Source organism: Saccopteryx leptura, chromosome 3 (assembly GCF_036850995.1).
Source record: "Saccopteryx leptura isolate mSacLep1 chromosome 3, mSacLep1_pri_phased_curated, whole genome shotgun sequence".
Classification (NCBI taxonomy): Eukaryota; Metazoa; Chordata; class Mammalia; order Chiroptera; family Emballonuridae; genus Saccopteryx; species Saccopteryx leptura.
In genome coordinates, this window is record NC_089505.1 from 9,360,334 (window position 1) to 9,371,782 (window position 11,449).

Consider the following 11,449-nt stretch of genomic DNA (forward strand, 5'->3'; position numbering starts at 1 on the left):
GCACGAACCCTGTTCCTCCCTCCCTCCTCCACTCTGTCCTTTTCCTCTTCGGTTCCAACATCATGGCGTGCAGGTGAACCCCCATGCGGCCATGAACGGCGAGGCTCAGCGTAAATGTGTGTGGGGTCTGCAGTCCTGCCGTGCTGCCTCGTGGGGCTGGGTGTCCCCCACGTGGACTGTAGGCTGACCCACCCAAAATGGGAGTCTCCCTGTCCCCCACCCCAGCTCTCCATGGGGTTGGCGGACCTGCCTCCAGAAACAGTTCTCTGCAGTAGAATGGGAGGGATCCGATACCCACCAGGCTTTTTGCTTTTTTTTTTTTTTGAAACACACACAAGGCCATGATTTCCACTATCTGATCAACTCCAGGAGATGGAGGTAATATTTATTGAAATCTGGCCATCTTCCACATCTCTTGGAACCTGGATAGCCAACCCAAGACTTCTATGACAGCGATCACTGCTCTAACTTAAATGTAGGCAGAAGGACATGGAAGAACGTTCTAGCTGCATCACAGCTGTAGGTGGAGAGGGGTCGCCCTTTCACCCGCTGTGTGGCCACAGTTCCACCTGCAGGCACGTGCACTTGAACCGGCCGCACGGCGGCACCTCCGCCTCAGTGCAGGATGAGTGTCAGGTCTGTCCATGTGTTAGGGCTGGAAAGGACTTTCTGCCACTGAAGCGTTGACTGTGAGCCTGAGTCGGCGCCACCGGCTGGGTCGTCCTCTGGGATGGGAGAGAAACGGCAGGTGAGTGACGAGGGGCCCGCAGACCACTCGGCCACCCCTTCCCTCAGCTTTTTCAAAGGGAAGAACAGCGGAAAGCAATTTCCACCTCGGCATAAAACAGCATTAACCAACCAACCATGGGTAAGCAGGGGAGAGACTCCCACCCCCAACAAAATGTGTTCAGAACAGGACAGGCCCAGGCATCCTCCCCAGGGACCCCCCGGGGCCCTGAGGACTCCAAGCCCGAAACTGTTTCCTGTAGAGGGAGGTGTGGCAGGTTGGTTCTCTGAAGAGGGTTGACTAGTCCTAACAATATAGTGTCTGTGGGGAGGTGTGGGTGTCCCGGACCTGGGGGCCAGGTTTGCTCGTGGAAAGGACTTCCTTAGGGGAAGGAGGTCTGCTTTGGACAATAGTTCATTTAAAACAAGTTGTAATTTAATAGCTGTTTCTCTTCAGTGGTTCTTGGTTGGCCTTGGAGAAATGTGCAGGTGTCTTGGTTGGCACAGTGTTTGGGGGGCACTGTTGGCAACCAGTGGGAGGGCTGGGGCACTCAGCCCTCGCCAGGGCTGCCCCCCACAGAATGCCAGAGCACCCCTGCTGGGCAACACAAAAGCATCACCCTTTGGTTCCACTCCTAATGACATCCTTTCTGAGTCGCCAGTTGTATGGGTTAAGAAGGTATTTTCCTTTAAGAAAATAATCCCTTCGTGATGGCCGCCAGGGACAGAAGCCGATGCCGTCCCGGCCCGTTGGGAGGCCTGTAATTTTTGTTTCTTTGGCAGATCTTAAATCTGATTTAAATTGTTGAAATACTTTGCTGCATTATCGCTGCACTGCACAGGGAGCACTAGACTCAGTGCTCCCAGGACAGCGGGGGAGGCGGCCTCGAGCCAGCAAAAGCACCTGCCCTGGCGGAAACAGGACTTCTTTTCACGGGATCCACGCAGGACGGGCTCCTGGGATCGCCGTGCGCCAGGGCCTCCTCACTGGCTCCCGCAGACTTACTGGGGCCCAGCCAGGCCTCTCCCAGCAGGCGGTCCTTCACACCGAACACGGCCTGGTCCCAGACGGACAGCGCCAGGCTGGACTGCCTCAGCTGAGAAGGGCTCACGCCGTTGAAAACAAAGGAGTGTTTCCACTGGGGACACACTTGCTTCTTCAGGACTGGGGACTTCAGCCTCAGCGTCTGTCTGTCAGGCAGAGTGAGACAGCTGCAGAAGGAAGACAGACATACACCCTGTGAGACCCGCCCTCCGCACAGCCTGGAACGTGCTTATCAGCCAGACTGTTAGAGCTCAGAAAAGGGCTAGATCGACCACAAAACACAAACTCTAACAAAAGAGAACAGGGATCTCAGGACTGGCCAGGTGACCTCTGGCTCAGACGTCCTGAGTTCAAAGCTGAGCTCTGCACCAGGCACTCAGGGTGGTTTGGGATCCTGAGGCCATGTGGTCCTTGTCTTAGTCCCCCTCACTGGTGACCTACCACCGGATCTGCCACCAGGGACCAGACACTGCACACACGTCATCTCACGTGAACCCTGTTGTCCTCAGGAGGATAAATTCAGAGGGCCGAGTAACGTGCCCAAGGCTGCTCAGACAAACACCAGGGTTAGGACAACCCATTCTGTCTTGACTAGCAGCTCATTTTCCAGAGCAGCACTGACCTGGGCTTTAGCAACTCTACATAATCACGGGGTCTGCTTTACCTCTGAAAAATAGTGAATACAAATAGAACAAAATCTGCCGAGTCAGCCATCTTGACTGGGAATACAGGGCCCACCTGAAGCTGAGGAAACATCAGTAAACACAACTTTCCCCACGCTCCACCTCAGTCAGTAAATGCTGACTCAGTTACAAGGGCTACTGAGATCCGGGCTCTCAGGTGAAAATGGGTGGTGTTTATTCCAACGCTAGCGTCAGCATGAATTCTTGGAGATCCAAGTCTTTAACACGACTTCTGGTAGATTTTTGTAGGAGAGCTACAAAAATCTTGTAGGAGAGCTCACGCTTTTTGGTGTTTCCTATAGTGCCTAGGACCATGCTGAATGTATAGCAGATCACCAGGAAATAATATTTGATGAAATCTAATACCTACCCCTTAACGAATGAGTTTAGAGTACCACCTGGCCGCACAGGTAAATTCTTGGCTCCCAGCACCACCAAGCAGAGTTGACCATCACTTGATGGCCGTTCTGTCCCTGGAAGAAAAGCACCGCAGGAAGATGTGTGACGGCCCACAGACCCTGGGAGCACAGCGAGGAAGAGGACTCGGCGGCACAGAAGGCTCTGCTGGCCCCGCACCCACACGGGTCCCACCAAACAGCCTGTGCGGTGCGGCCTGGAGGGGTTGCTGAAACCCTATGGCACAGAGTCAAGACTGACCGAGGAGAGGAAGGATGCTAAGGTTTCAGTCTAGTGGGGCCAGTGGTTTGGGGGCAGGTGGTGGCCCTAAGACCTCTGTTCTAGGGGATTGGAGATGACCACAGGGTGCTTGCTGCTGGTCCAGCGAGATCTTCCAGGAGCCAGTCATACAGGAAGTCACTAAAATACATCCTGGAAGTGCAGGTTCTCCCTGACTCCACTTGCCCCCTCGTCTTCCCACACACCCCATGTTTAAGTCAGTTTCATCTGCAAGTGCCTCGAGGGCCTGCCCTTGACCCGATCTCTTGCTGGGCAGGAGATGCTCACGTGACCGGCAGCCTAGACTGTCCATGTGGAGCCTTGCACGCCCCGGTGTGTTCCAAAGAGCCAAACTCCCACCAATAACGCAGGAAGTCATTCTTCAAGAGAGGCCACAGCAGGACCATTCTCACCAGGTGACTATCTGAGCCAGCCTCTTGTGAGGAAGCGCAGGGCTGGTGACCTCAGAGCCTTGGAAGGCAGGGATGGATCACAGGCCTCTCCTCCTTTGGGCCGTTTGGTTCCCTTCCAAGCCTTGGGTCCCAGAGAACGGGTTCCCCAGGCTGGCTCCACGCTGGGCGACAGTCACCGGGGGCATGCTGCGTCCGCGGCTGGGGACAGGAAGAGCCAGGGAACACTGGTCCGCCTCTCAGCCTGCCTGCAGCTCCGGGCTTTGAGGACAGTGACACAGTGACAGGAACATTCATGGGGCTGGAGGCCACCTACCTTCCTGTGCCTCCTGGAGTTTTCCGGGCCCGGCAGAGAGCACCAGTTTGGCCCGGACCGCGAGTTCTCCCTGATTCTGAGGAATGCTGTCTTCAAGCTTCTCCGCCTGAGGGCAAGAGGCGGAGCTCAGAGGCTGGAACCCAGGCCCCGACCTTCAGGGCTCTTCTGGGTGCCTCCTCTCTGTCCATAACCCCTCTCCCTCCACCATCCCTGCAAAGCCTCTGCAGGCCTCGGACAGCCCTGGGGTAGAGTGGGCATGTCTAGGCAGAACTGCTCTTCCTTCCATCGTGGTGACCTGCTCCCACCCTTACCACCCTCAGTGTGGGGGACACGGCTCAGCCTCCCTTCCCCCCCACCCTTACCACCCTCAGTGTGGGGGACACGGCTCAGCCTCCCTCCCCCCCACCCTTACCACCCTCAGTGTGGGGGACACGGCTCAGCCTCCCTTCCCCCCACCCTTACCACCCTCAGTGTGGGGGACACGGCTCAGCCTCCCTTCCCCCCCACCCTTACCACCCTCAGTGTGGGGGACACACCTCAGCCTCCCTCCCCCCCACCGCCCCCAGGCAGATGGCCCAAGAGCAGAGGGGCTCAAAAGAGAGTGCTAAGGAAACTGGATGCAACCTAGTTTGAAAATGTAAATAAAACCAAGACTCCCACAGACTCCATTCAGGTCCGTAAAGACTGGCTACCGTCCTGTGCCAGGGCCACTGAAGGCACCAGAGACCAACAGCGTTCCAAGCTCGGTGTCCAGGGCACAGGGGCGGCCCTTAAGTCTGGGTGAGTTGGCCCCTCCTGTCCTCAACTCCCCGCAGAGGACACCTCCCTCTTCTCAGGTCGCTGTCTGGTCAAGAGTGATTCTGCCAGAAAGTGAGTGAGGAAAGGCCGGAGAGAGGAGACTGCAGAGCACTGACCCCCTGGCCTGTGGGGGAGGGAAGGGCCCCTTCATTCACAACCATCAGCGGCTGGGAACTCAGTGAGGGTGCCTGGGGCAATGGAGGAGGCCTCCCCTGTGTGGCTCTCCTGGTTGTAGCTGCCCCCAGGGCAGGAGGAGGCCCTCAGCTGCAAAGGAGATAAGGCCTCCTCCACCCTCTGCTTCCAGAAAGCCGGGCCAACCCAGCGACACCCACACGGCCCCGCCTGTCAGGGCCAAGGGGCAGGGCAGTGAGCAGACCCCAGATCCAGCGCCAGGGCCAGGACCGCCGGCATCAGGGAGGACGCCTGTAGCCTGGCACTTCCTGTTCCTAACTTGCTGGCCAATGGATGACCAGTCTTGGTGGCAGCCTCTCTTATCCGGAGTGGAGGAGAAGACAGGCAGGATGCCCCAAGGACAGGGTCCTACGCGGAGACCCTGTCTGGCAGGAAAAATCGGGAAGCCTTTACGGAAGAGATGGGACTTAAGCGAAGTCTTGGGCAGACCTTGGACAGGAGAACCACTCCAAGCGGAGATTCTGCGTGTGGCCCCAGGCTCTGAGATGAGAAGGCGCTGGGTACCAGGGGCTGCACAGACCACAGAGAGAGACGAGTGCAGGAAGGGGTCAGGGGATGGCTCCCAGGCGGAGCGCCCTCAGCTGGACCCGGAATGGCCGCAAACCAACGCCATGTCTAAGCAGAGGCATCCGGACTGATCACCTCCCCGGCTGAAGCGGAGATGGCGGGACCTGGGCCAGGCCTGTGAGCCTTCCCCTGGCAGGGCCGCCCCTCCTGCTGTCCTTTCTCAGGAGATAACAGAGCCCACCCACATTTTCTCTCCCTTTTCTATCTCATTCACACTCTCTCCCAACCTTGGATCTTGGCACAGAAATAGGCAACGTAGCCGCCCAAGAAACGTGGACCTGACCCCGGCCTCTCTCCCTCCCTGCACCGCCAGCTCCGCCTGGCCTGCCCAACCTCACCCTGAGCAGGACACGAGGTCCCCACCGTCAGGGCAGCCTGCCGCCTGACAGCATTGGGTCTAATCATTCTCACCTACTGTCTGGGCGTGCCTGGGGCGGGGCAGTTAAAACAATACACTATAGTGCAAATGACTGCGGCATGGCCCCACCCAGGGGGCAGGCTGGACTGGCCACAGGTCGCGGAGTTTGGCCGGAGAGCTGTGAGAAGGTCGAGGCCACTGAGTGACCCTGATTTGGGAGAAAGGCGCAGACCAGCAAGGGCATCACAGGAGCACTGGCCCCTGGCCTGATCCAGACTGGTGCAGGGCTGCACTAAGACAGGGCTACACGGCAGGAGAACAAAGCTGAGCAGGCCCAAGTCCCTCAGCTGGGACACGGAGCCCAAAGTTTCTCTTTAAAAGCCTGTGTGTGTGCACAACTGCCCTGGGTCCCAAGGGTTCCAGGTAGGTTTGCTCTTCTTGGATCCCTTTGCAAAGTTCTCACGGTGGGCACGGGGTCACCCAGTCCCGAACCAGACGTCACCTTGGCCCGCAGCGGATGCCAGCAGAAGGACTGTGTTGCGCTGTCTTCGAAGTCCCATGTGGCCAGAGGAATGATCACTTCTCCAAGAAACACCCTCCGGGCGAGCGAGCCCATGTGCCACACGGACACCTGCAGCCGCCGCGTCACCAGCTGGGCAGGCTCCACCTGGTACTGCAGAGGCAGAACAGAGACATCAGTGGTGGTCCCCAGAGCCACACGCCCAGGCCACGGGCCTCCGTCCAGCGGGCCGAGTGAAAGTACAGGAAGATGTCCCAAGGGTCAAGCGCCCGGCTTAGGAGATGCTAACGTTTCATTTCTAGAGCCTCCACTGTCACGTGCACTTTCCTCAAAGCTGTCGGAAGACGGTTTCCACACCCCACCCTTCCTCTGGTGCCTGCCCCAGGCTGTGCGAATCCCTAGGGTGCTAAACAAATGGTCATTCAAATGCTGATTTCTGCAAAACTCTTAACGTTGCTCTGCTTCCCTACCGTCCCTACCGTCCATCTTCTCTGTCTTAAAAGCATTTCTGTCCAGACGGTCAAGTGAGAATTGAGAATACATTAGGGTCAGTGATGTTTTTAAATGCCTCTGGGAAGTCTTCCAGGCAACGAAAATACAGTATACTGCATAAAACCAATAGATAAAAATTTCAGGTGCTTTGAGATTCTGTACTCATTTTAAATAAGCTAAACTTTAAAACAATCAAATTACGTAATTAAATATTTATCTAAAATGTCGCCCATCCCGAATTTTATCTCATTTTATAGACTGTAAGATATGTATCTACCTCTGTTTCGTACAAAACACCTTAATTAAAACATATGAGCCATTTTAGATATCAAACTGTGTGGGGGCGCACACAGCTTTTCAAAATTTTTAGCAGGTCCTTGAAAACCATCTGAGGACGGGCCCCCCTGACTTGCTACTAAGAATGGTCCCACACCAGCCGCGCCTCAGGCCTGCCCACACCTTGGGGATTCCCATGCACAGAAATTTTGAGGACTCCTAGTCCATTGTGGGTTTGATTAGCCTCAGTTTTCCTGTTGATAAATGAGGATTCTAATCCCTCAATCATGGGTTTATTAGGCCCTTGGCCACAGCAGGGGCACAAAAGCAGTAACTATTATTATTTACCAAAAGGGATTCTTGCACCAGCTGCCCAGATGGCCCCTTGCCGGGGGTCCATAAAGGGCCCTTCTCAGCAAGGAAGGCAAACAAGGCCCCCTCCTCTCCAGTCCTGACATGGGGGGGCCCTGGGTTTCTCAGCCTTGACTGGATACATGCATCATCCCGAGTCGGGACTGCGTTCCAGCTGGGGGCCTGCCATGTGGAACCCGCAAGCCCCCGCGCGGCCCGCAGCCCCTCCCTCCGCCACCCACGTGGGGCGGTCTCCCCTCCCCCGCCCTAAGCCACAGATCCTACTCGTTTGCACCAAGAAAAGTGAAGACCCAAACCTCTAGATGATTTTTTTCATAAAATGACTATGTGTTTCTTAACATGACAAGAAACTCGTACAGCTCTCAGCTGTTACAGTCAAGGGACACTTTTATGAAGATGGCCATCTAGCTTCATCTACAGGGGACTCTGCTTGAGAAAACCTGACACTAGCTTCATCTACAGGGGACTCTGCTTGAGAAAACCTGACAACTATGAAAATTCAACAAACTGATTTTAAAAGTTAAAAGGCAGCCAGATTCTTTTTTTTCCTTTTTACCATTTCCTTGGAAATCATTAATCGCGAGTCCAGCCGACTCGGCACTATTCCTGGACAAAGGCGGAAGTTGATCTTTCACCACCTTGCTACTGATTGACAGGCCCCGCAGAAATGTCTAAGTGTCGGCACTTATGTTTAACTGACTCAAGGCTTTGGAAGAACCGTCCGCTGGACTCCGGCCCCCGCGTGCCCGGCCCATGACAGGGAGACTCAGCACACGAATATTTGCCCAGCGGGTACCTTCAGGGTCTCCTGAAAGGTCGGGTCCACCGTGTTCCTTTGGACTGCAGTCTTGCGCTTGCCCTGGGAGGAGGAGTCAGGCAGCAGATAGGTCTTTACGTACCTAGGGACCAAACGCAGACAGGACCAGATGAAGGGGGCGGGCGGAGGACGAGGAGGGAGGAGAACCATGCGTCAGCGGCTCCTCCGCCCTGCCTGCCGCCGGATTGGGCAGAGACGGGAGGGCTCGGGGCCACCACTGACAGTGAGCGATAGGCTGGTACACGACTCCTGTTTACTCCGTCTTTGGCCATCATCCTCCGGAACGTTCTGGGAAGGTGGGCAGAGGGTGGAGTTGCCTGCTGTCCTCATGCCCCACCCCTGGACTCTGCACTGTCCACCACCTGCCATTTGGTGGCGACCATGGAAGCAGAGGCTTTAGGGGTCCCATGGTGGCAGGTTCCTGGACCTACCTGGATGTAGAGGCCATGTGCCAGCTTGTCCTCCCTCCATCTGTCACCTCTAACCAACACCCCTCCCCCCAAAAAAACATGGAAACGTAAAGTGTATGCCTTACACTCTGCTCTCCCCCCGCGGGCCCCCCAGCCTGTCTGCCTCAGCCCTCTCTGCAGCCCCCAGGGCCAGAGCTTAGCCAGGAGAGGCAATGAGACAGGCTATGGCTCCACCAGCACTCTGCCCATGCCCTGAAATTCTGTTCTAGGCCGATCCCCCCACTCAGTCCCGACACTGCCCTTCCTGGCTCCTCCGGCAGCTTTACTGATGGCAGTGACCCTGCTGGTCCAGGCCCTGTCACACAGGTTAGCAGCAGGCTCAACATTCCCAAAGCAAACAAAACCACAGCAACCCCGCCGTGATCCGGTCCCTCCTGGAGCTCCAGGCTCAGGCGTCTTCTTCCCTGACAGCCCAAGTCCTCGAGAAAGTACTCCAGGGTCACGGTCCACTATTCCTCACTGTTCCTTTGCTCTTGTTGATCATGATCAGATCTCACACATGTAAAACAGGGCGTATAAAATATACCTGTATGGCTTAAAGGATTAAAATGAAACACACACCCAGGTGTCAACTGGTTTGTGTTAGGTCTTCTTGTTTCCTCACTTACCTTCTGAGAGGTTGTTCCATCTATTGCTGAGCATGAAGAATTGAAATCTCCAAATATTATTGTAGAACTATTTTTCCCTTCAGTTGTCAGTTTTTTGCTTCCTATGTCTTAATGGGCTGTTATTAGATGCATAGATATTTATAATTCTTATATCTCCTTGTATTAAACCTTTTATTAATATAGAATGTCCTTTAACTTTTGTAACCTTGCTGATTTAATTTTGTCTGATACTAGTATAGCCACCCCTGCTCTCTTTTGATTGCTATCTGCATAGAATATCTTCTATTTGTGTTTTTGGATCCACAGTGAGTCCCTTGTAGATGACACAGAGTTGGAGCCTATGTTTTTATCCATTCTGCCAATTTCTGTCTTTTGATTGGAGAGTCTGACTCATTTACATGTAATTACTAATAAGGAGGTACTGCTGTCATTGGTTATTCTTTTCTATGCCTATATGTGTTCCTCATTTCCCCCAATTATATTCTTGCGTTTAGGTGACTTCTCTATTTTTAAAAAAAAGACTTTTATTCATTTTAGAGAAGAGAGAGAGAGAGAAGGGTGGAGGAGCAGGAAGCATCAACTCCCGTATGTGCCTTGACCAGGCAAGTCCAAAGTCTCGAACCAAGAGATATCAGCATTCCAGGTCAATGCTTTATCCACTGCACCACCACAGGCCAGGCTGTTTAGTTGACTTTTTACAGTGAAATGTTTAAATTCCTTTCTAATTTCCTTTTGTTTATATTCTACAACTATTCTTTTTATGCTTACCAAGGGCATTACCTTTAACATCCTAAAGTTATAACACTCTAATTTGAATGCATACCATTTTAACTTCAATAACATACACAAACTCTTTTTTAAAATTTCTCCATTGATCTGAGAGAGTGAGAGAGAGACAAGGGAGATAGAGGAAAAGAGGCAGGGAGAAAGAAATAGAGTAGCATCAACTCACTGTTCCACTTAGTTGTGCACTTGTTGATTGCTTCTCTTAATGTGCCCTGACTGGGGATCGAACCTGCAACCTCAGTGCCCCACGTCAATACTTGATCCACCGAGCTGCCTTGCCAGGGCCAAACTCTGCTTCTTTATAGTTCCATCCTCACTTTTTTTTTTTTTTTTTTCTGAAGTGAGAAGTGGGGAAGCAGAGAGACTCCCACATGCGCCCCACCAGGATCCACCTGGCCTGCCCATCAGGGGGCAATGCTCTGCCCATCTGGGGCATTGCTCTGCTGTAACTGGAGCCATACTAGTAGTGCCTGAGGTGGAGGCCATGGTGCCATCCTCAGTGCCTGGGTCAACTTTGCTCCAGTGGAGCCTTGGCTGCGTGAGGGGAAGAGAGAAAGAGAAAGGAGAGGGGGAAGGGTGGAGAAGCAGATAGGTGCTTCTCCTGTGTGCCCTGGCTGGGAATTGAACCCAGGACTTCCACACGCCGGACCAACGCTCTACTGCTGAGCCAGCCAGCCAGGGCCTTTTCTTTCTTTCTTTCTTTCTTTTTTTGATGTCACACAATTACATCTTTATACATTATGTGACTAAAAACACTAATTCTTCTAAATGCATTAGTCTCTTAAAAATGTCAAAAACCAAATGTGAAGTCACAATAAAAGATTAATAATTGTATAATGTATTAGTCTCTGTAGTTATGAAAAAAGCAAAAAGTGGAATTACATACTATTTTATACACTTGCTCACAAAAATGAGATATTTTATCACTTCATATTCATTTTGAAATATCCTCTAATTTTTGAGTGCAGTATATTATTTCCCTTTCAGTGGGCCATACTATGTCTTGTTGTTTTTGTGGGGTGCTGGACATTTGTATCTAATAATGTGTTCACTCTGGAAATCAGATTCTTCCCCTTCCCTAAGGTTTGCTGTTTTGTTGTTTGTTTGTTATTGTTTTGTATGTTGATCCCGTGCCGAGAACCAGCCTGAGATGTAAACTTACAGTCTCCTTAGGTGCTTTCTCAGCCTGTACCTTTCCCCGGGGATGCATGTTTATTTTCTAATTTTCCTTACATGTGCAGTTACTCATGAATGCCCTCAACTGTAGTATCTGGTTCCTAGAAGAGGAAAATGAGCAAAATGAAAAAGGGAGACAAATAAGGGGACTGGCCCTTGAAG

At 53.1% G+C, this 11,449-nt stretch overlaps 1 protein-coding gene across 1 annotated transcript in view; it reads right to left on the reverse strand.

Moving 5' to 3' along the window:
• Positions 1-362: 362 nt before the first annotated feature.
• Positions 363-11,449, reverse strand: part of SYTL3 (synaptotagmin like 3) — a 79,673-nt gene continuing 68,586 nt past the window's right edge. Inside the window, exons 11-17 of the mRNA XM_066372531.1 lie at positions 8,470-8,535; positions 8,227-8,329; positions 6,273-6,443; positions 3,856-3,961; positions 2,825-2,927; positions 1,733-1,938; positions 363-725 (exon numbers count right to left, since the gene is read on the reverse strand). Coding sequence (XP_066228628.1) covers positions 616-725; positions 1,733-1,938; positions 2,825-2,927; positions 3,856-3,961; positions 6,273-6,443; positions 8,227-8,329; positions 8,470-8,535 — 865 coding nt within the window. The 3' untranslated portion in view covers positions 363-615. The remainder of the gene's footprint in view (positions 726-1,732; positions 1,939-2,824; positions 2,928-3,855; positions 3,962-6,272; positions 6,444-8,226; positions 8,330-8,469; positions 8,536-11,449) is intronic.